Source organism: Aotus nancymaae, unplaced genomic scaffold (genome assembly GCF_030222135.1).
Source record: "Aotus nancymaae isolate 86718 unplaced genomic scaffold, 86718_ANA_hifiasm-v0.15.2.pri h1tg000036l, whole genome shotgun sequence".
Lineage (NCBI taxonomy): Eukaryota > Metazoa > Chordata > Mammalia > Primates > Aotidae > Aotus > Aotus nancymaae.
This window is the reverse complement of record NW_026988450.1, coordinates 92,739,014-92,762,632: the sequence shown is the minus strand read 5'-3', so window position 1 is coordinate 92,762,632 and position 23,619 is coordinate 92,739,014. Positions and strand designations below refer to the sequence as shown.

General features: G+C 60.7%; 2 protein-coding genes and 1 long non-coding RNA gene across 6 annotated transcripts in view; 2 read left to right on the top strand and 1 right to left on the bottom strand.

Moving 5' to 3' along the window:
• Positions 1-3,258, top strand: part of BOP1 (BOP1 ribosomal biogenesis factor) — a 28,795-nt gene extending 25,537 nt beyond the window's left edge. Inside the window, exons 4-16 of the mRNA XM_012473281.3 lie at positions 372-526; positions 602-719; positions 809-910; positions 991-1,203; positions 1,288-1,449; positions 1,519-1,599; positions 1,665-1,734; positions 1,815-1,947; positions 2,024-2,204; positions 2,283-2,571; positions 2,676-2,760; positions 2,856-2,963; positions 3,042-3,258. Coding sequence (XP_012328704.2) covers positions 372-526; positions 602-719; positions 809-910; positions 991-1,203; positions 1,288-1,449; positions 1,519-1,599; positions 1,665-1,734; positions 1,815-1,947; positions 2,024-2,204; positions 2,283-2,571; positions 2,676-2,760; positions 2,856-2,963; positions 3,042-3,195 — 1,851 coding nt within the window. The 3' untranslated portion in view covers positions 3,196-3,258. The remainder of the gene's footprint in view (positions 1-371; positions 527-601; positions 720-808; positions 911-990; positions 1,204-1,287; positions 1,450-1,518; positions 1,600-1,664; positions 1,735-1,814; positions 1,948-2,023; positions 2,205-2,282; positions 2,572-2,675; positions 2,761-2,855; positions 2,964-3,041) is intronic.
• Positions 2,789-23,619, bottom strand: part of MROH1 (maestro heat like repeat family member 1) — a 131,704-nt gene continuing 110,873 nt past the window's right edge. For 2 of the 4 annotated variants that reach the window (XM_012473282.3, XM_064384718.1), the window contains 12 exons: positions 16,047-16,201; positions 10,291-10,456; positions 9,555-9,751; positions 6,451-6,588; positions 6,010-6,124; positions 5,333-5,479; positions 5,017-5,205; positions 4,566-4,721; positions 4,364-4,498; positions 4,179-4,281; positions 4,047-4,112; positions 2,790-3,724 (listed from right to left, as the gene is read on the bottom strand). In XM_012473282.3, the coding sequence (XP_012328705.1) occupies positions 3,639-3,724; positions 4,047-4,112; positions 4,179-4,281; positions 4,364-4,498; positions 4,566-4,721; positions 5,017-5,205; positions 5,333-5,479; positions 6,010-6,124; positions 6,451-6,588; positions 9,555-9,751; positions 10,291-10,456; positions 16,047-16,201 (1,653 nt within the window). In that variant the 3' untranslated portion in view covers positions 2,790-3,638. Of the gene's footprint in view, positions 3,725-4,046; positions 4,113-4,178; positions 4,282-4,363; positions 4,499-4,565; positions 4,722-5,016; positions 5,206-5,332; positions 5,480-6,009; positions 6,125-6,450; positions 6,589-9,554; positions 9,752-10,290; positions 10,457-16,046; positions 16,202-23,619 lie in introns of those variants that run through there. The other 2 variants (XM_064384717.1, XM_064384719.1) reach the window with 2 other exon arrangements.
• On the top strand, positions 14,636-17,937 carry LOC110569340 (uncharacterized). The gene is made up of 2 exons (XR_002479459.2): positions 14,636-15,056; positions 16,551-17,937. It is a non-coding gene; the product is annotated as an uncharacterized LOC110569340 (long non-coding RNA).

The following is a 23,619-nucleotide window of genomic DNA, read 5'->3' as shown; positions in this document are numbered from 1 at the left end:
CACTTCTGCCTAAGGCCCCTGCCAGGGGAGGGAGCCCGAGGGTGATGAGGTCATCCCTGTCTGTGGCTGCCCAGAGCCCTGGCCAAGGAATCCAACGAGGGGGGAGCTCTGGGGTTGGCACCACTTCAGTGGAAAATGTGAAGGTGCAGCTCCGGCGCCTCCAAGGGCGGGGGTGGGGGCAGCGTGGCCGCCGTGCCACGTCAGACCCCAGGGCTGGGGAAAGGGCGTATGTCGGGGCCCGTGACCTCAGGGCCCTTGAGGCCAGGCCTGCACTCACCCTGCAACCTCCTCACCTGCTCCCCTGGGTGACCCGATGCCGGGACAGGCCTTGTAGGGTCAAATGCTGACATGGTGGCCCCCGCTGGCTGCAGGACATCCGGAACACGGTGGGCAATGTGCCCCTGGAGTGGTATGAGGACTTCCCCCACGTGGGCTACGACCTGGATGGCAGGTGCATCTACAAGCCCTTGAGGACCCAGGATGAGCTGGATCAGTTCCTGGACAAGATGGACAACCCTGACTACTGGTGAGGGCTGGTGGGGCAGGGCTGGTGGCCGGGGCAGGCCTGGGGGGTGGGGCAGGTCTGACTGGCAGTCTCCAGGCGCACTGTGCAGGACCCAATGACAGGGCGGGACCTGAGGCTGACGGACGAGCAGGTGGCACTGGTGCGGCGGCTGCAGAGCGGCCAGTTTGGGGACACAGGCTTCGACCCCTATGAGGTAGGTGGCAGCGGCTGGCCCTGGGGGGCTCTGAAGGCACCATCGGGGGCTCTGCCACCCTGGCCCACATGCCCACGTCTGTTCCCCAGCCGGCTGTCGATTTCTTCAGTGGGGACGTCATGATCCACCCGGTGACCAACCGCCCAGCCGACAAGCGAAGCTTCATCCCCTCCCTGGTGGAGAAGGAGAAGGTGGGGCCGCCCTGTGCCCCTGGGGCTCGGCCTGGGCTGCCCGCCCTGTGTTGTCCGTCCTGACCCGGCTGTCTGTGCAGGTCTCTCGCATGGTGCACGCCATTAAGATGGGCTGGATCCAGCCTCGCCGGCCCCAAGACCCCACCCCCAGCTTCTATGACCTGTGGGCTCAGGAGGACCCCAATGCCGTGCTGGGGCGTCACAAGATGCATGTGCCCGCACCCAAGCTGGCCCTGCCCGGCCATGCCGAGTCATACAACCCACCCCCCGAATACCTGCTTGGCGAGGAGGAGGTGGGCCTGCGTTGGTGGGGGTCTGGGCCCTGCCCCCATGCTGCCCCCCACCCCCCTCACCCGACTGCCCCCCGGCCTCCACAGCGCGCAGCGTGGGAACAGCAGGAGCCGAGCGAGAGGAGGCTGAGCTTTTTGCCACGCAAGTTCCCGAGCCTGCGGGCCGTGCCTGCCTACGGACGCTTTATTCAGGAACGCTTCGAGCGCTGCCTCGACCTGTACCTGTGCCCTCGGCAGCGCAAGATGAGGGTGCGTGGGGGCGGCACACCTGGGGGGCAGCACATGGGGCAAGGCTGACCTGGTGCCCTCCTGCCCCAGGTGAACGTAGACCCCGAGGACCTCATCCCCAAGCTGCCTCGGCCAAGGGACCTGCAGCCCTTCCCCACGTGCCAGGCCCTGGTAAGTGGAGACTGGGGGCCGGGGTTGAGCCCTCCGTGCCTGGCTCCTCACCGCCGCCTTCTCAGGTCTACAGGGGCCACAGTGACCTTGTCCGCTGCCTCAGCGTCTCTCCTGGGGGCCAGTGGCTGGCTTCAGGTGAGTCTGAGCTGGGGGCAGCCTTGAGCTGGGGGCAGGTGGGACGGCCAGGTGCTGAGATCCTTCCCTGCTGTGTCCAGGCTCCGACGATGGCTCCCTGCGGCTCTGGGAGGTGGCCACTGCCCGCTGTGTGAGGACTGTGTCTGTGGGGGGCGTGGTGAGGAGTGTGGCCTGGAACCCTAACCCTACTGTCTGCCTGGTGGCTGTGGCCGTGTAAGTGGGGCCCCTGGGGGCGAGGGAGCCAGGGGTGGCGCCGTGCTGAGGGGCTCTGTCTGGGTCTGGCCCGCAGGGAGGACTCGGTGCTACTGCTGAACCCGGCTCTGGGGGACCGGCTGGTGGCAGGCGGCACGGATCAGCTGCTGAGTGCCTTCGTCCCGCCTGAGGAGCCCGCCTTGCAGCCCGCCCGCTGGCTGGAGGCCTCGGAGGAGGAGCGCCAAGTGGGCCTGCGGCTGCGAGTCTGCCATGGCAAGGTGCGTGGGGTGCGTCGGGGGTGAGGCTTCATGGGAGGGGCCTGGCTCAGCCAATCAGCCAGCCTTGCCCTCCTGCAGCCAGTGACGCAGGTGACCTGGCATGGACGTGGGGACTACCTGGCCGTGGTTCTAGCCACCCAGGGCCACACCCAGGTGCTGATCCATCAGCTGAGCCGTCGCCGCAGCCAGAGCCCGTTCCGCCGCAGCCACGGGCAGGTGCAGCGGGTGGCCTTCCACCCTTCACGTCCCTTCTTGTTGGTGGCGTCCCAGCGCAGCATCCGCCTCTACCACCTGCTGCGCCAGGAGCTCACCAAGAAGCTGATGCCCAACTGCAAGTGGGTGTCCAGCCTGGCTGTGCACCCGGCAGGTGAGGGGTGGGGAGCTGTGCACGTGGCAGGTGAGGGGCGGGGGCTGCGCACGTGGCAGGTGAGGGAGGGGTGGGGACACTTGCATCACAGCCTCGGGCCCTAGGTGACAACGTCATCTGTGGGAGCTACGACAGCAAGCTGGTGTGGTTTGACCTGGATCTTTCCACCAAGCCATACAGGGTGCTGAGGTGAGAAGAGCGGGGCGGGGGGGCGGGGGTGGAGGAGGCCAGTGGAGCCCCTCCCTCTAGCCCGAGCCTGCCTTCAACCTGCTTCCTCCCCACAGACACCACAAGAAAGCTCTGCGAGCCGTGGCCTTCCACCCCCGGTACCCGCTCTTTGCATCAGGGTCGGATGACGGCAGCGTCATCGTCTGCCATGGCATGGTGTACAAGTGAGTGCCGACCCTGCCTGGCCCCCTCCCCAGGGCAGTGGTGTCTGGCTGTGTCCTGAGTCATCCTTGTCCCCACAGTGACCTTCTGCAGAACCCCCTGCTGGTGCCTGTCAAGGTGCTGAAGGGACACACGCTGACCCGAGACCTGGGAGTGCTGGACATCACCTTCCACCCCACTCAGCCGTGGGTCTTCTCCTCGGGGGCAGATGGGACCGTCCGCCTCTTCTCATAGCTCTGCCGCCTGCCCTGGGGCCGGGGCGGTTGTGCTGGAGTCAATAGAGGCTTTTCCCTGTGCCGCCTGGTGCCCTCACCTTCTTGAATTGGGGTTGCCAACAAAGCCGCCCCAGCCACAGCACCGAGCCCCCCACTCAGTTTTGCAAAACGGTGGGGACAACACACCCAGCCCAGGGCACCCTCTGGCCCATCCCCTTAGAGGCTCTGGCATTGCACCCTGTCAGTCAGTTGCTGGGAGCAGAGAGTTTATTGGGCACACGGTCTCCCACACCCTGTCTGGCCCCAGCACATCCCTCACTGAGGGCTTGGGTTTGGTCCCTGGCAGTGCCTGTTCTGGGGCCAGGCCCCTCCAACCCTGCAGCTGGTCCTCAGGAGGCCCTGTCTTGGAGCTCAGGCACGGGTCTGGGTGGGTACTCCTTGCTGGGGGTGCTGGCCGGAGCCTCAGGCGAGCTTCACCAGGCGGCCCAGGGCCTCAGCAGCCCTCGTCCGCACCTCTGGGGCCGGGTCCTTCAGCAGGATCTGGAGTGCTGGGGGCAGAGGGAGGGGCTGCCAGGGGCAGTGCCTTGCAGCCACCGTGCCTGGGGGCTGTGACCTCCGCACGCCTGTGCCTGCTTGTGGGCCACGCTCTCCTGACAGCCTCTGCTGGGAGGGCTCAGGAGCCAACGGAAAGATAGTTTTTCCTTTTTTAGTGTTTTTTAAGCTCTTTTGGAACAGTTAAGAAGTTTCCGTGAATTACTAGAGACGATGAGGTCACCAGTGACAGGGAAAAAAATCCTGAAATCCAGGAAAATCACTTAGTCCCTGCGGGTGCCTACAGGGTCAGAGGGGCCCTGTGGAGGGGGTGCTCACCCGAAATGAGCTGGTCCAGGTCCACCTGCGGCTGCTGCCTGGGCTCCGCGTGCAGCACCAGGAACCCTGTGAAGTGGGGGTGTCAGGCGGGGCTGCGGGCGGGATGGGGGCAGGGCAGGGGCTGGTGCTCACCCGTGAACAGGGGGGCGGCGGCCCGGACGTCCTCCCAGCTGCTCTTGAAGTAGAACAGGCAGGTGCTCAGCAGGCGGCCCAGCAGGTCTGGGAAGTGGTGCATCTGGGGAGAAGCCTGGTCAGCTCTTCCTGGCCCCGCCCCTCCTGGCCCCGCCCCATCCGCCGGGCCCCACCATGCCCCTCACCAGGTGCCTGCAGGTGGTGTTGAGGAACTCCCCGAAGTGTAGGGCCCGGCCCTCCTGCAGGTGCTTCTGGAAGGCGGCTGAGAGCTCCTCACATGCCAGGTTGGGGCCACACATGAGCAGGGCGAACCTGCAGGCCTGAGGGGTGCAGCGCTGAGGCTGAATCCAGTTGGGGCCACAACCCCCCCACCCCCTGGCTACTCACGCTGGCCACAGCAGCCTGAGGGTCCTGCAGGTGTAGCAGCAGGGGCGCCAGCCCGCCCATCACCTGGTCCAGGAAGACGTCCTCACAGTCTCCGTGGCAGACCTTGTTAAGGTGCCCGAAGAGGCGGATGGACGCCGTCCGGAACTCCATCTTCTCCTGGAACGGACATGCAGCATGCATCCCCTCACTGCTGTGCCCCTGCGGGCCTGCCTGTCCTAGCCCCCCGCCATTGATGGCGCCCTCGCCTGACACAGGCCAGGAAACACTCCCTGACAGGTGGGGGCTGCCAGGCCCAGCAAAGCAGCACCCATGCAAGTCTGAGCTCTCTGTGGTCACCTAGCAGCGGTGGGAGAATGACAGGGAGCAGGATGGGGCTGGGGCTAAAGCTCAGAGTAAAAGGCAGGGAGGGCTGGGGCTCTGCCTCCCCCGCCCCAACCCCAGTGCAGCCTACACTGTCGAAGAAGGGCCGGATGCGGATGGCCATGTGCAGCAGCCCCGAGCGCAGGTCCCAGGCCTCCATCAGGTGCAGCAGCCGCGCCAGGCCCACCATGGCTTCCAGGGCCACTGGGCTGTGAGGGTTGTCCCCGTCATCCAGCCCACCAATCATGGCTGTGAGGAGCTGGGGGCCGTGAGCCCGCACCTGAGGATACCCTACATTCAGCCTGGGTCCCAGAGTCACCGTCTGCCACCCCACCAGACGGGGTGGCATTCATGCACAGTCCCCACCCACGCTGCCTCGGCCCCAGAGGGGCTGGAGGCCACCCCACCTTGTCAGGGCTGCCAGAGGCCAGGTTGGCCAGGCCACGGAGCACCAGCCTCCGCACACTGGCGCATGTGTCTTTCTGCCGCGCCGCCAGGCTCTCGAGCAGTGAGTCCAGGAGCATCAGGTCGTTGGCCACGTTGCTGTTCAGCAGCTGCAGGCAGAGGTGCTGCCCCTCCAGCTAATCCTAGGACCCGACCCAGCAGCCCAGGCCCGGAACCCCAGAGGCTGCCCCCGCGCCGGTGAGGCAGACAAGGACCTACTCCCTGGCTCAGATCTGTGGCAAGCGCTCCCACGTCTGCCGCTGGGGCCCGCTCTGACCCCCACCCTACCCTGCTGCATGGACATGGGCAAGATTCTGGCATCTTTGGCCACAAGGGCCAAGACCACACCGCCAGAGTCATCTGGAGTTCCAAGGGTCAGCCCTGCCCAGCTACAGATGTGCCCAGCAGGGCCTGGGCAGAGCACAGGCTGCAGGCAACCTGGGTCCTCTCACCAAGAACAGAGGTGTTGGGGGGGACGGAGCAAGTTCTGGCACACCGGGAGGAGGTGGCTAGCGTCCACTTCCCTCCCTTGCAGGCCCTAGTTAAGGGGGCCTTTTAGGGTTCAGAAAAGGGTGTCCCGTGCCTGTCCTGAGCAGGAGCCCCACCCTGATGCTCAGTCTCCTTCCCTGGAAAGGCCTACCTCAGCCAGAAAGGCGGTGGTGGTCACCCTCTGGATCTCATAGGCACTGCTCTGTGTGCATGCCAGTGCCTTCAGCACCAGGGGTAGCCGGGGCCCCGCATGCTCAGCCATGGCCCTGGAAAGGGGGTTGCTGAAGGTGCAGGGGCCGTTGCTCTGTGCTGAACCCTACCCAGGCACCTCCCACCCTGCACAGCCCTGGTCAGTTCACCTCCAGCTGCCAGGCTCTGCGAGTTCTTCCCTCACTGGTGCCTCCCAGCTTGTCTCGCCAAGCCTCTGCAAAGGGGTCTCTCTCTCCCCGCCCCAGGGAGTGAACAGGCAGTTCAGGCCACCACTGGCCTGACACACGTGGGACCCTTGCCTGATCCTTGTCACGTCCCAGGCCCCCGGAGATCAGTTGGAGCCCAGCCAGTGCTAGAGTTGCAATGGGCTGGGCCTGCTCACCTGGCCAACCTCGTGGCCCCCTCCTCGTGCCCTGCCGAGGTCCTGAGCAGCTCCCAGCCTCCCTCTTGGTCCATGCACTGTGCCACATCCTCGCTGCCGCTTCGGAGCAGCACAGTCCGCAGGGTGTCCACAGCAGAACTGCAGGATTGCCAGGGTGCTTGGCTGGTGAGGGCACATGTGGCCCCCTCCCTTCCTGAGGAGCCACTCAGGTCTGCACCCAGTGTGTTGTCCACCTGGCGCCTAGCCCTATCCCTGCCAGAGCCATCCTCCAGGAAGCAGGCTCTGGGCCACCTGCTGGAGCGCCCCCGTTTTCCCCACCCAAGGCAAAGATGCAGATGTTGGCCCGGAGGTATCCAAGTGAGAGCTGGACACAGCCAAAGCCCCCTGGCGGCACCTGCCTGCCTTTCTGGACACCTGGACAGTGCTGGGCACCCATACCACAGATGCCCACCCCTGGGCCTTTGCTGCCTGGCACCTCAGGCTCTCACATCTATACCCCAGGAGACTCCATAGCCCTCTGGGAGGCAGCTAAACCAAGCCCCTGATCCTTTCCCAGTGTTGGCTGAGGCTAGCTGGCAAGTGAGTGGAGGATGGTGCTGAGAGCTGGAGTGGCTGCAGGGTTGCACCCAGCCCACCCATGCTGAAGAGCAGGCGGGTCTCTTCCCACCCCCACCCCAGAGAGCGAACAGGCGGGAACTCGGGCCACCACTGGCCTGACACCTGGACAACGCTCCAGCTCTCCTGACTCCCCAGAGCCCCACTTGCCCTCTGGTCTCCGGCAGTGGTGGGAGGCAGGGCTGGGGCTCAGAGGCCAGAAACTGATAGGGAGAGTTTGATGTTGAAGTGAATAGGGAGAGTTTGATGTTGAAGCCTCGGCAGGGCCCGGCTTGAACCTGGCATCTGCCATCAGCTCAAATGAGCCCTTCCCTGCTGAGGCTGCTGTGCTCCTGGCTGCCAGTGGGCAGGACGTAGCGTCTGACCCAACAGGCATGGTCTGGGGGAGAGGATGCCCTGCACCAGCCTCCCCACCCAGCAGGACCCTCCCTTGCAACTTGGGTGCCCACGGCCCCCTGCCATGCGGCTTTCCGCTGCCACTAGCACCTCACACGTTAGGCCCCTGCTGCCTGTGAACCTCTGCCTCCACAAGGCTTCGTCCTCAGGAGCGCCTGGCCCAGAGCAGACAACTCCCAAGTGGCATGAGCCATGTGGTGGCCACTGGCTGTGGTGACTGCCACTGCACTGGTCACCTGCCAGGTGCCCCACAGGCTCCCTTCCCGTAATGGGCTCTTGACCAGGAGGCCGCAGCTGTGTTGCGTGGTGTGCTGGGATGTGGGGTGGGCCCAGCAGGGAGCAAAGTGGCCCCGCCAAGCTGGGGACAGGTTCTGCTCGCCTGGATGGTGTTTGAGGCCGTCGTGCAGGTGGGATCCAGGAGGGTGTGGTGAGCACAGGAGCATAGGACGAGCTTGTTAGAGATCTAGTGATGGGTCTCATGAGGCTTCTGGGTGGTTGGACACACAGGCCGGTGATGCCAGCAGGACTGAGGTGGCCTGAGAGCTGCGCAGAGGCTGCAGCAGCTGAGGGCCATGGGGGTCCTGGCAGCCCAGGAAGCAGGTGCTGGGGGTCTTTTATACCACTGCCCCCATGGGTATGCTTGCGCGGCCTGGTGCTAACCAACAGCAGGGCCAGCCCTTCACATGGCCCTTGATGAGTAACCCCAGGCCCCACTCTCAGGGGGTCCCTCCCCAAGGTAGGACATGCTAGAAGGCAGCTCTGGGTGCACCAGGAGTCCCATGGTTCCAGCGTGGGGCCTGATCTTTGAGCCCAGGTAGCCCGGGTGCCAAGGGGGCTTCTAGCCCTGGGAACAGGCCAGCCAGCACTGAGCACAGCAGAGGTGAGAAGCACACCGTCACTGTGTTGACAGGAGATGCCCTTGACACCGGCAGGCCGGGCCAGCCCAAGCAGAGGGAGGACCCACAGGGCCACAGTCAGTTTAGCTCAGCCTCCAGCTCCACACCCTGCTCCAGGTCTTGAGGCCTGCAAGGCGCCATCTGGACCGAGGGCTGCACTCCAGGCTGCAAATGGCGCACACGCAGCAATTCACAACCAGCTACGACAAATCTAACGGGAAGCGTGTGTTTGGCTCAGGAATGTTAGTGATTTAGAAGACGGTGCCTCCCTCGCTCTTGTGGCCAGAACATTTAAGAATGTGGCACCCGCAAGGGTCTGACCCATTGGCGGACAGCCTGTACGCCAGGCACTGCAGTCATCCCAGTGAAGGGGTACCTGGGGGCGGCCCCACAGTTCAGGGGCAGAGCTGACTCCCAGCATGCCAGGCCCAGTGGCTGGTGGCTGCCTGTCCCATTCACATTTTCCACTCAGTTTGCAAGAGGCTGAGCAGCCCTGGAGCCGGCCCCACTGGGATTTATGAGTCGGCCTGTGGCTGAGCAGCCTGTGGTGCTGGCAGGGGGGTGAAGTGAGGCTGTTCCCCTAGTGCATCCTTGTCAAGGTGCACACCCAAACCTGGGCGGCCAGGGCAGGCAGGACATAGCAGCCCTGCGTTCACGTGGGCTCACGGTCCTGGGGGCGGCCCCACAGCCAGACCTGCCCAGGCTGTCAACTTGCTCTGTCTTGGCTGTGGCCCCAGGAGGTGTGTGGGACCTGAGGTGCCTCCATGTCAGGGACTTTGCTGGGACAGTTGCAGGGACGAAGCTGGTCCTGCCATGGTTGGCTCCAGCCTACACCCCAAAGACTCCCCACAACTCCACTCCCAAGAGAAGGCATCACCCTGATCCTGTCTGAGCTGCCACATGAAGCTCCCACCAGCTGCCCGTGTTGAGCACCGCTGTGCATACCGCCCTCAAAGGCGAGGAGGAAGGCCTTAATAGCCAGCGTGAGAAGGGTGGCCATGGATGTCACCACTGGTGGCTCAGCCCTGCACCTGCGTGAGGTGCCTTGGAGGCAAAATCACTCTGTGCTCCCCATGGTTCCGATCTGCCATCCCCCCCACCATGTTCGTGTGCACACGTGTGCAGACACATGAGTGCAGACACACGTGCCTGTGCTTGCAAACCAGTACTGGGGGTGGGAAGTGGGGACCCAGATACCTGCAGGGCTCCAGGTTCCTGGTGGCTGGGGCTGGACTGGCACCCCTCCTTTCCTGAGCCTGCAGGTTCCGGGGCAGCTGGACACCCACAGTGCAGCTGACGCGCAGCAGAAGTGCCACAAACAGCTGGGGGTAGAGTTCTAGCACGGCTGGCCCCACCGCAGGAGTGGACATGACCTCGGACAGTGCACAGGTGGCCTGGGGAGAAGTCACCACAGGCCATGCCTCCCTCCAGGCCACAGCAGAGTCTGAGCCCTGCACCTAACAAGCCTGCATCCCCCGTCATGCACCCTGTGTACATAGAGGTCTCAGATCCCATGGTTGGAGCCCCAGGGAGCGGCAGCACAGGCAGGGCGAGGCACACCTCTGTCCAGCTTGGCCCTCGGGCAGAGGCAGGAGGCAGGAACAGAGGGGCAGCCAGCCTTCACAGGACAGACCTCAGACCATCTGTTCTCAGCTCCTCAGAAGGGAGGAGGAAATTCTCACAGCTGCTTTACTGCTTAAAACATTGCCAAGCTGGGTTTATTTTTTTTTCTGCAGGATAAAACGTGAAGTGGTCTCCCCTGAGGGTCCACACCTGTGAGGCCTTTACGAGCCTGTGCTCAGAGCTCCCGGCTGGTGCTGCTGCCAGGTGCCCGTGGGGTGGTGTCCAGGCCACCTCATCGAGGGGCCTCCCCGCTGCACCCATGCAAGCAGGACAGGGACTGTGTCAGGGTGGCCCTGAAAGTCTGACTCACCGAGAGAGGCAGCAGCGTGGCCACGCGGTCGGGGGTGCGGCCCAGCAGGAAGGCTCGGCTCTCCTTGAATGGGACGTCCCTGCTCATCATCTCCAGCAGCAGCCCCAGGACCTGAGCAGCCAGGCGAGGTTCCGCCGCCAGCGCCCGCCACAGCATGCAGGTATGGCTGGAGCAGGGCAGGAGGAGATTCACCTTGAGGCCACGGCTGGTCACAGCACTGCCGGCACCTGGGCCAGGCATCCCTGCCCACCACCACCTGGGTGCTGTAGACCCTGGCTCCGCAATGCTCAGACCTGGCCACCAGGCTCAGCTGCAGCCACCTGGGAAACGGCCTCTTGGCCTCAGATCTGAGCTCACCCCTTCCTCTGACGCCAGGGGTCTGTAAACAGAGCTGGCAATAAAGGACACAGAAAAATCTGGGCCTGTACACAGAGGGCCCAGGGCAGCAGTGTGGGAGGTCCCTGAGGGGCTGCATCGAGAGAGCAAATCTTCCCTGGAGGAAGCAGCGTCTGGCCCAGGCCTCAGGACGGCACAGGTCAAAGAGTGCAGCTCACAAGGAAACCCAGCAGTGCTAGCGAGACCACTCGGATGCCAGACACACCGTGAGGCAGCTATGCTCAGCGTTTGCAGAAATAAACCAACTTTAAAGCATGTGATGGGAACTGGAAATTCTGAAAACAGGTACAGCAAATTTAAAAGAAAACCAAACAGCCCTTTTAGAAATGAAACACAAATGCGGACATATTTGGTGCCAACCTAGATACAGTAGAAGAGAGAAACAGGCCAGGCGCGATGGCTGACGCCTGTAATCCCAACACTTTGGGAGGCCGAGGCGGGTGGATCACGAGGTCAAGAGATCGAGACCATCCTGGTCAACATGGTGAAACCCCGTCTCTACTAAAAATACAAAAAATTAGCTGGACATAGTGGCGTGTGCCTGTAATCCCAGCTACTCGGGAGGCTGAGGCAGGAGAATTGCCTGAACCCAGGAGGTGGAGGTTGCGGTGAGCCGAGATCGCGCCATTGCACTCCAGCCTGGGTAACAAGAGCAAAACTCCGTCTCAAAAAAAAAAAAAAAAGAGAGAGAGAAACAGTGACTAGGAAGATAAAGAAATTACTCAGTGAATAGGAAGATAAAAAAATTTCAGATAAATTATTACAGAGAAAGGGCTGGGCACGGTGGCTCATGCCTGTAATCCCAGCACTTTGGGAAACCGAGGTGGGAAGATCATGAGGTCAGGCGTTTGAGACCAGCCTGGACAACATGGTGAAACCAGTCTCTACTAAAAATACAAAAACTTAGCTGGTGGTGGTGGCATGCGCCTGTAATCCCAGCTACTCAGGAGGCTGAGGCAGGAGAATGGCTTGAACCCAGGAGGCGGAGGTTGTGGTGAGTGGAAATCACGCTATTGCACTCCAGCCTGGGCAACAGAGCAAGACTCTGTCTCAAAAAAGAAAAAAACATTATTTTATTTTGTTTTATTTTTTTTGAGACGGAGTTTCGCTCTTGTTACCCAGGCTGGAGTGCAATGGCGCGATCTCGGCTCACCGCAACCTCTGCCTCCTGGGTTCAAGCCATTCTCCTGCCTCAGCCTCCTGAGTAGCTGGGATTACAGGCATGCGCCGCCGTGCCCAGCTAATTTTTTGTGTTTTTAGTAGAGATGGGGTTTCACCATGTTGACCAGAATGGTCTCGATCTCTTGACCTTGTGATCCACCTGCCTCGGCCTCCCAAAGTGCTGGGATTACAGGCTTGAGCCACCACGCCCGGCAAGAAAAAAACATTATTACAGAGAAAGAATAACGTGGAGATGCAGAGGACAGAATAAGAGACGCAGAAGATGGAATGAGGTCTACCATGCATTCGATGGATGTCCCGGAAGGAGAGGAAACGGAATGGCTGACAAGGGGAAGGCTGAGTTCTTGAGAACTGATAAAAGATACTAACCTACAGGAAGCCCTGAAGTCGTCTAGCAGAATAAGTGACAAGCAACTTCCACCTACAAACTGCAGACCAGCCGCAAGCAGGGAGTGCTTTCCTTGACAGACATGGTGCTAGGAGACTTCACCTGGCTCTCAAGAGCAATGGCAGAAGCCAGAAAACAGTCACGTGCTGCCACACACACCTGAGAAAACTCCACTGAACTGGGATACTAAGCCGCAGGAAGAACAGTCACAAGCAATGGCCAAAGACATTCTCAAGTAAACAAAGGCGGACGGTTTGTGACTGACCGATCCTTGTGGAGGGAATTCCAGAAGACATCCTTCAGCTGGAAGGAGGTAGCACCCCAGGGCAACGCCACGCGGGACGCAGGTCAGTACCGACCACGCCCCAGAGCAACGCCACGCGGGACGCAGGTCAGTACTGACCATGCCCACGAGCAACACCACGTGGGAAACGCAGGTCAGTACCGACCACGCCCCAGAGTAACGCCACGCGGGAAACGCAGGTCAGTACCAACCACGCCCCAGAGTAATGCCACGCGGGAAACGCAGGTCAGTACCGACCATGCCCCAGGGCAACGCCACGCGGGAAGTGCAGGTCAGTACCGACCATGCCCCAGGGCAACGCCACGTGGGAAACGCAGGTCAGTACCGACCACGCTCCAGAGTAACGCCACGGGGGAAACGCAGGTCAGTACTGACCATGCCCAAGAGCAACGCCACGCGGGAACTGCAGGTCAGTACTGACCACGCCCCAGAGCAACGCCACGCGGGAAACGCAGGTCAGTACTGACCATGCCCCAGGGCAACGCCACGCGGGAATTGCAGGTCAGTACTGACCACGACCCAGGGCAATGCCACGCGGGAAACGCAGGTCAGTACCGACCACGCCCAAGAGCAACGCCACGCGGGAAACGCAGGTCAGTACCGACCACGCCCCAGAGCAACGCCACGCGGGCAACGCTGGTCAGTACCGACCACGCCCCAGAGCAACGCCACGCGGGAAACGCAGGTCAGTACCGACCATGCCCCAGGGCAACGCCACGCGGGAATTGCAGGTCAGTACCGACCACGCCCAAGAGCAACGCCACGCGGGAAATGCAGGTCAGTACCGACCATGCCCCAGGGCAACGCCACGCGGGAATTGCAGGTCAGTACTGACCACGCCCCAGAGCAACGCCACGCGGGAAACGCTGGTCAGTACTGACCATGCCCCAGATCAACGCCATGCGGGAAATGCAGGTCAGTACTGACCATGCCCTAGAGCAACGCCACGCGGGAAACGCTGGTCAGTACTGACCATGCCCCAGAGCAACGCCACGCGGGAAACGCAGGTCAGTACCGACCACTCCCCAGAGTAACGCCACGCGGGAAACGCAGGTCAGTACCGACCATGCCCAAGAGCAACGCCACGTGGGAATTCCAGGTCAGTACTGACCACGCCCCAGAGCAACGCCACGCGGGACGCAGGTCAGTACTGACCATGCTCACGAGCAACGCCACGTGGGAAACGCAGGTCAGTACCGACCACGCCCCAGAGTAACGCCACGCGGGAAACGCAGGTCAGTACCAACCACGCCCCAGAGTAACGCCACGCGGGAAACGCAGGTCAGTACCGACCACGCCCCAGGGCAACGCCACGCGGGAAGTGCAGGTCAGTACCGACCATGCCCCAAGGCAACGCCACGTGGGAAACGCAGGTCAGTACCGACCACGCCCCAGAGTAACGCCACGGGGGAAACGCAGGTCAGTACTGACCATGCCCAAGAGCAACGCCACGCGGGAACTGCAGGTCAGTACTGACCACGCCCCAGAGCAACGCCACGCGGGAAACGCAGGTCAGTACTGACCACGCCCCAGGGCAACGCCACGCGGGAAACGCAGGTCAGTACTGACCACGCCCCATAGCAACGCCACGCGGGAAATGCTGGTCAGTACTGACCATGCCCCAGAGCAACGCCACGCGGGAAACGCAGGTCAGTACCGACCACTCCCCAGAGTAACGCCACGCGGGAAACGCAGGTCAGTACCGACCACGCCCCAGAGTAACGCCACGCGGGAAACGCAGGTCAGTACCGACCACGCCCAAGAGCAACGCCACGCGGGAAACGCAGGTCAGTACCGACCACGCCCCAGAGCAACGCCACGCGGGAAACGCAGGTCAGTACCGACCACGCCCCAGGGCAACGCCACGCGGGAAACGCTGGTCAGTACTGACCACGCCCCAGAGCAACGCCACGCGGGAAACGCTGGTCAGTACTGACCATGCCCCAGAGCAACGCCACGCGGGAAATGCAGGTCAGTACCGACCATGCCCCAGAGCAACGCCACGCGGGAAACGCAGGTCAGTACCGACCACGCCCCAGGGCAACGCCACGCGGGAAACGCTGGTCAGTACTGACCACGCCCCAGAGCAACGCCACGCGGGAAACGCTGGTCAGTACTGACCATGCCCCAGAGCAACGCCACGCGGGAAATGCAGGTCAGTACCGACCATGCCCCAGAGCAACGCCACGCGGGAAACGCAGGTCAGTACCGACCACTCCCCAGAGTAACGCCACGCGGGAAACGCAGGTCAGTACCGACCATGCCCAAGAGTAACGCCACGCGGGAATCGCAGGTCAGTAACGCCACGCGGGAATCGCAGGTCACTACTGAGTCCATCCTAGAGCAACAGCCACGATGGACTCGAGTCACCTAGCAACCCAGCCGGACCCAGACCTCAGCCCATGCTGGACTTCAGCAAGGACACACGCGGCCACTTTGAAGGCAAACGCCAAAAGGAAAGGGACAGTCTGCAGGACTCCAGAGTGAGTGGAGAAGGTGAGGTAAAAGCGACACTGTCAATCTGAAAAAAGACAAGATTTTTAAAAAACAAACGTGACAGTGGATTTAAAGTCACTCTATCAGTAACAAAATGCAGCTATTTACGATGTGTAACGTTGAAAAGAAACACACAGAAAGGTCAACAGTACCAGGATGGAGCAGGGCCACCAGACACGTGCACGTCTGAACAGAAGGTGCCTGCAGGTCCCCCCTGCCAGGAGGAAGCATTTCAGCTGGGATGCACCTAATGGCAGGGCCTCAAAGCATATGAAACAGGGTAAAGGGCCAGATGCAAGGAACCCACGTGCCCACGGCAGCTGCACGTCCTGTCTGCCAGGGGGAAGGGTCACTTTGCCTTGCCCAGCATGGGATCTCACAGGCCTGGGCCAGCCTCTGTCCACCACTGGGATGGCAGAAAAGGAGGGGCCAGCAGACCCATGTTCTGAAGGCCTCAGCGAGGAAGGGGCACCCCGGTGGGCTGGCGGGTGGTAGACATGCCCTGCTCTTTGTTGGGAACTGGGAGGTGTGTTTGGGAAGTCACAGTGCTACATGGTACAGACAGGGCTGTCCGTGGGCTACTGAGGAGGCTCACATGGGGCAGTTCCTCGGGGTCTGCTCACAGGCAGTGGTGGACGCCTTGCAGAGGATAGGCCGGGGCAGCTGGGACCAAGACACAGGGTGAGAGGCAGCCTCCAGTGTCTGCTGGAGCCTGGGGCCGACAGAGCAGCCAGGCAGCTTTGGGGCCTTAGAGGAGGGCAGAAACAGCAGCCCCCCTGTGGGGGTGCTATGCAGGGTCCCGAGGTGCCTGGAGAGGAGCAGTCCCCACAGGTACCTGAGAGGCTGAGGGCTGTCTCCATGTCACTTTCTGTCCCAGGTGGCCTAGAACCATGGGAACTCATGCAGAAAGCCGGGGTGCAAAGGCAGACAGAGGGCTCAGGGGACCACAATTCCAGAGGGACCCCTGAGCCTGGAGTCTGGGCTAGGTACCTGTCCAAGGGCAGAGGGCTGCCCAGGAGGCTGGACACCACGGCTGCACAGTGCTGGGTGGCCAGGAGGTACACGCTGTGCTGGGCGGCTGGCAGGACATGCTCTCCTTGGGCCTCCTGAAGCTTGGAGCGCAGCACACTCACGATCTCGGGCACCTGTGGACGGGTGGGACATGGCAGTGAGGCCACATGTGGGGAGCAGCCCTAGGCACACATATGTCAGCCCGAGGGGGTGGGGCCACCGGGGAGGCCCCATGAGATGCAGAGCTCCGTACTGCTGGTGCCACTCTGAGGCACGGCCAGGATCTCCCGTGGGCTACAGACAGCCCAGAATCCAAGGAATTGGAGCCACCACCTGGATTCCTCATGGAAAGTGGCCAGTGCCCTGGCAGGTAGAGGTTGGTGCAGAGCTGGGCAGGCGGCCAACAGAACCAGTGGCCCTGTGCCCTCACAGCACACCTGCTGGGTCCAACTCTCAGGCTCCCTTGGCACTGCACCCCTGCAGGAGTCGGGCTGGGGACCTAGACGGACAGGGAGATGGATTCCCAGACCGAGGCTGGAGCTGGGCCTGAGATACAAGGATGGGACTTGGAGGGCTGTAAGTTTGCGACTGTCTTGCTGCTCCAGAACATGGCGGAACATGGGCAGGAGGATGCTGGCTCACCCCCTAGTGCTGCAGCAGCATAGCATGTAAGCCTCACTCTGGGGGATGGCCTTGTTGCAAGGGGGTTCCCTGTCCATGTGGGTATTGACCTGGGAGTCTCCTCTCCAGCCCCAGAGCCATGGTGACCCCTACTGACAAATGCCTACTGCACAGCTGGAAAATACCACTACCTGGGGTGAAAACAGACAAAGCAATGAGCTGTGAAGTCAGGCTTGCCTCACCCTGGGGGGTGGCTGACAGACTGCGGGCTCCACCCACCCCAGGGTTCCTGGGCCAGGGCTAGGGTCCTACTTCCTGGCTGTGGTCAAGGGACCCACCGGATAGCCCGGGCAACTGGAAAGGAGAAGGGGCTGGTTCAAAGTGCAACAGCAGGTAGAACTGGAGAAGATTCTGACAGCAGAAACTTCTGGGTCAGGCCTCCACCACTTGTGGTGACGCCACAGTGTGGCGAGACACGGCTGAGGGGTTCAGGTGCCATGCCCAGTGGAAGGTGCCCAGGCACGGGCCGGTCCTTCCTGGTCACTGCCGCTCAAAGGAGCTGCAAACCTCTTGACTGCTTTCATTCCGAGACCCCCAGTGCAGAGCGGAGTGCCCGGCTCCCTGCAGGAGCAGCTGTGTTCTGATGACCTGTTTCTTTGCCTTTTTCTCCACCTATAAGCCCCTTGTTCCAGCCCAGCTACGTCCCTGACAACTGCCAGGGCTGTGGAAGCTGCCTGCTGCATGCCCACTGGTTTCCTCTGCACTCCTGGCTTTTGGCAAGTTTTGACAGTGAGGAGTGTTGAACTTCAGGCAAATATTGTTCCACACTGGGTCTTGCTCCTCAGCCCTCCAGGGAGTGACTTTTGCAGACGGGCTTGCTTTAAAGCCAAGACCAACCTGATCACCCCATGATGTTATCTGGGCACCCACACTGGCTGCTGACACAGCCTCTCCATTCTCCTGAGCGGCGTGAGGGGCAGTTACCCCTCTGCCAAGACGCAGCCTGGGTGACTCCAGGGGATGCGCAGAGCAACCACTTCCAGCACCTTAGTAGTTACGGGTCCACTGGACTTGCCCGCCTCCCTCTCATCGGTGTTGGCAGGTGTCTTGGAACACAGCTGTTTATGGATATATAGACTTTGCTGCTCTTCACATCTCTTAAATGCACATATTTTTCCTCTTTCACTTTACGTTTTGCTTGTTTTTCCTGAACATCTTTCTTGAATTAATTACATTTTGCTTTTATGGATGTCGGCTCTTTTCCCATGACTTGTCTCACAAAAGGTCTGTCTTGCTAATTGTTTCAGTGGGTTTACTTATCTTCTCTAATATTTTCTTTACTTTTGCATATTTATTTTTTTAAACAACTTGAACCTATTGGTGCACATGTGCGCTTGAATCTATGCTTTTTACAAACTAGGGAAACAGCCTGGGTGCGCTGGGGGTGGAGGGCTTGCAGGGTAGAGGCGGTTTCCACGGTCACCTCTTAGCTGTCGACTCTCACACACAGTCCCGAGCAAGCTCCTGCTTCTGCAGACTGCTGGGCAAAATCCATGTGGTCCCAGGACGAGGGGCAGCATTCCAGCTGTCTGCAAGGCTCAGCTGCACCTCACACCTTCCAGGCTATTCCACTGGTCTCTGGGTTGTGGCTCCTTCCTCCATGGTGAGCCCCTGCGCCAGGTCCTCTCCCTTCCTGTCACTGAGATGTAATTCAGAGCCCCAGAGCTACCATTGTAAGTGTACAGCTCCAGGATTCCAGTACACTCTGGGTGTACAGCTATCACCCTCAAAGGAAACCTGTCTCAGCCTGGGCAACATGGTGAAACTCTGTCTCTACGAAAAATACAAGAAATTAGCTGGGCACGGTGGTGCACACTGGTAGTCCCAGCTACTCGGGAGGCTGAGGATGGAGGATCAACTCAGCCTAGGTCGAGGCTGCAGTAAGCTGTGATCGTATCACAGCACTTCAGCCTGGGCAACAGAGCGAGACCCTGTCTAAAAAAAAAAGAAAAAGAAAGCCCGTCTCCATTAGCAGTCACTCCCCGATTGCTCCCCAGCCCCTGGTCAGCTCTGTTCTCCTGTCAGTCACTATGGATTTGCCTTTTCTGGACATTTCGTGAAAACGGGCTCATATGGTTGTGGCTTTCGGTGTCTGCTTCTTTCACTGACATGATGTTCTCCAGGTTCATCTGCCTCATAGCCTGTGTCAGAGCTTCATGTCCCTTTATGGCCCAATGACGTTCTGTCGCACGGATGGACCACATTCATTTTCCCTATTTGCAAAGTGATGGGCCCTGGGCTGCTTCCCAGATGGCATGAGCGGCGCTGCTGGGAATGGCTTGCTGTGTGCACCGTGCTCCATTCTCTTAGGAAGATCCCTGGGGCGCGATTACTGGGTCACTTGGCAACTCTGTTTGGCCTTCCCAAGGTGGCAGCGCCACTTCCACCACCGCCTGTTTCCTGTGGAGTCGCCTCCTCTCCTGTCCTTCCCTCAGTCTCCCCTGCACATCCCCTCAACCCTGGGAAGGCTACCTCCTCCTCGGACACACCGGCCTCAGGAGCCTGCTGTTCTCTGTCATGCCCTCTGCACTCTCTACTTCATGGTCATCTTACGCTGGGGGAGGTCACATGTCACCCGATAGGGCCACATGTTCTGATTCAGTGTCAGAGGAACTCAAAGCCCAACAGCATCAGCCTGTCTCTGCCAGGGTCTCAGGGCAGGGAGGAACACAGAGGCTCGCCACGACAGCTGAGTAGGTGATGCTGGCTGCAGGTGTGCCTGTGGGGCTGTGCTGCAGGCCTCTCAAAGCCTTAGCCTGGGGGTCAGCAACGCCCCTGCCCGGCTGGGCTGTGGTGAGTGGTGTGTATGCAAACCTGGGCTGGGAAGAAAAGAGCTGGACAGCTCCGCTGTGCAAAAAAGCACCACTCTCAGAGCCCAGCACCGGCCTCAGTGTGATCCAGCCAGTCCCATTCTGGGCATGTCCCCAAAAGGACTGAAGGTAGGGACTTGAAGAAAAATTGCATACCCACATTCGGGAGAATCTGCCCAGGTGTCCATGCACACAGACACATGGAAAGGCACGACACAGCACATCCCACGCTGAGCCTGACCCGGCACCTGGGGCCGCTGCTACCAGGCTGGTCCTTCCCACATGAGGCTGACGCCAGCACCCAGGCTGGTCCATCCCACGCTAAGCCCAACCTGGCACCTGGGGCCGCCGCCGCCGCCAGCCTGGTCCTTCCCACATGAGGCTGACGCCAGCACCCAGGCCGGTCCGTCCCACGCGGAGCCCGACCCAGCACCTGGGGCAGCCGCCGCCAGCCTGGTCCTTCTCTCACCGTCTGCAGAGGTGGCCAGGGGGCCTTACTACCCTCAGATGTGACCTGGGGCCCCACTGCCTGCACAGTAAAACCCAAGCCTTCGAATGGCTGAGCATCACACTGCGCCTCCACCACCCTCCGGCCTCCCATCCCTCCTGGGTGCCAATGCCAGCATCTCCACCCTCGACCTCTTCCTCCTGCCGCGCAGCAGCACTGGGACCTGACTTTCCAGAAACCACACAGTGTGCAGCTCCCTTGGCATGGGCCCTCCACCCACACTCTCCTCTTCTCCACTGGTACATTCCTGCTCATGCCCTCCAGGGAGCTACGTGCAGTCTACATATATCCAATGGAGAAACTGTGTGTGTATGTATATCCCAGACGCAGAAAGCACTCCCACCAGCTGGGCACGGTGGCTCATGCCTGTGATCCTAGCACTTTGGGAGGCTGAGGTATGTGGATCACCTGAGGTCAGGAGTTCAAGACCATCCTGGCCAACGTGGCGAAACCCCTTCTCTACTAAAAATAAAATAATTAGCTGGGCATGGTGGTGCGCGCCTATAATCCTGGCTACTGGGAAGGCTGAGGCAGGAGAATCGCTTGAACCTGGAAGGTGGAGGTTGCAATGAGCTTAGATTGCACCACTGCACTCCAGCCTGGGGGACAGAGCAAGACTCCGTCTCGGGGTTGGGGAGCGGGGAAGCACTCCTACCAATCATTAAGAAAAGCACAGGAAAAAGACTGGAATCGTCTCAAAAGGACACAGCCGAGTAGCCAGTAAACACACAAACGAGTGTTCACCTCCACAAGCCACTGAGAAACACAAATGAAACTCGAACAGGAAGCCGCCGCACACTCATTCCAAAGGGTGGGAAACACATCGATGGGTGAGGTGGGCAAGCAGGCGCCAGCCGTGTTCCCGTGGGAGGATAGAGGGTCCCCATCCAGAGATGAGCACCAGGGCCTGGCCTTCAAGCTCTGTTGCACCTGGACCCTGTGACAGCTGTAGCCGGGACCTGCTCAAGCGTTCATGGAGACAGACGGATTAACAATCGTGATGCGTTCACGGTGGAGTGTGTGCAACGGGCACAACCTCGCACACATACACGTTCACACCAAGGGACCGCACACAGACACCGGGTTCCACGTATACGACGGCACGCCAAGCCGGTGCAGTGGTCGGCGCGGTGGGGCAGTGGTGGTGCCCGAGGGGAGGGCGTGGGAGCGGGGGGGGATGCTCCGCTTGAGGGTGTCCATGCAGCTTCCTGACGCCCCGTACTCGATGCTTCACTTGAACACAGAGCTTGAGAATTCTTCTGTGCAGAGACTGGGTCCCGGGCCTCAGGCCTCTTGAAGACTCACGAGCACCCATCCCAGCGGCCAGCTGGCCCATGGGAGCCCGCTAGACCCAGAAGGGCCAGAACACAGGGATGTGCATTTCTGACGTGCCTCTCAGGCATCTGTGCAAAGCGGCTGCCAGCACTGAGCGTCACACACAGCACGGAGCCTCACATGCAGCACTGAGCCGCACATGCAGCACTGAGCCCCACATGCAGCACTGAGCGTCACACACAGCACTGAGCCCCACACTCAGCACTGAGCCCCACACGCAGCACGGAGTCACACACAGCATGGGCCTCACACGCAGCACTGAGCCCTACACGCAGCACTGAGACCCACATGCAGCACTGAGCGTCACCCGCAGCACTGAGCCCCACACTCAGCACTGAGCCCCACATGCAGCACTGAGCCCCACACTCAGGACTGAGGCCCACACGCAGCACTGAGCCCAACACGCAGCACTGAGTCACACACAGCACTGAGCGTCACACACAGCACGGAGCCTCACACGCAGCACTGAGCCCCACACGCAGCACTGAGCATCACACACAGCACTGAGTCCCACACGCAGCACTGAGCATCACATACAGCACTGAGCCCCACACTCAGCACTGAGAGTCACACACAGCACTGAGCCACACACGCAGCACTAAGCCCCACAAGCAGCACTGAGCGTCACACGCAACACTGAGCCTCACATGCAGCACTGAGCGTCACACACAGCACTGAGCCCCACACGCAGCACTGAGAGTCACACACAGCACTGAGCCTCAAACGCAGCACTGAGAGTCACACACAGCACTGAGCCCCACACGCAGCACTAAGTGTCACAAACAGCACTGAGCCCCACACTCAGCACTGAGAGTCACACACAGCACTGAGCTTCACACAGCACTGAGCGTCTCACACAGCACTGAGCCTCACACTCAGCACTGAGAGTCACCCACAGCACTGAGAGTCACACACAGCACTGAGCCTCACACACAGCACTGAGCGTCACACAGCACTGAGCCTCACACACAGCACTGAGAATTACACACAGCACTCAGCCTCACACACAGCACTCAGCCTCACACTCAGCACTGAGAGTCACCACAGCACTGAGCCTCACACACAGCACTGAGCCTCACACACAGCACTGAGAGTCACACACAGCACTGAGCCTCACACACAGCACTGAGCCTCACAGACAGCACTGAGAGTCACACACAGCACTCAGCCTCACACTCAACACTGAGAGTCACACAGAGCACTGAGCCTCACACACAGCACTGAGCCTCACACTCAGCACTGAGAGTCAAACACAGCACTGAGTGTCACACACAGCACTGAGCGTCACACAGAGCACTGAGCGTCACACACAGCACTGAGAGTCACACACAGCACTGAGCCTCAAACACAGCACTGAGCGTCACACACAGCACGGAGCCTCACATGCAGCACTGAGCCCCACACGCAGCACTGAGCGTCACAAACAGCACTGAGCCCCACATGCAGCACTGAGCATAACACACAGCACTGAGTACCACACTCAGCACTGAGAGTCACACACAGCACTGAGCCCCACACGCAGCACTAAGCCCCACACGCAGCACTGAGGGTCACACACAGCACTGAGCCCCACACGCAGCACTGAGAGTCACACACAGCACTGAGCCTCACACGCAGCACTGAGAATCACACACAGCACTGAGCCCCACACGCAGCACTAAGCGTCACACAGAGCATTGAGCCTCACATTCAGCACTGAGAGTCACACACAGCACTGAGCCTCACACACAGCACTGAGAGTCACACACAGCACTGAGCGTCACACACAGCACTGAGAGTCACACACAGCACTGAGCGTCACACACAGCACTGAGCCTCACACACAGCACTGAGAGTCACACACAGGACTAAGCCTCACACACAGCACTGAGCCTCACACACAGCACTGAGAGTCACACACAGCACTGAGTCTCACACAGCACTGAGCGTCACACACAGCACTGAGCGTCACACACAGCACTGAGCGTCACACACAGCACTGAGCGTCACACACAGCACTGAGTCTACCACAGCACTGAGTGTCACACACAGCACTGTGAGTCACACACAGCACTGAGCCTCACACACAGCACTGAGAGTCACACACAGCACTGAGCGTCACACACAGCACTGAGCCTCACACACAGCACTGAGAGTCACACACAGGACTAAGCCTCACACACAGCACTGAGAGTCACACACAGCACTGAGACTCACACACAGCACTGAGCCTCACACA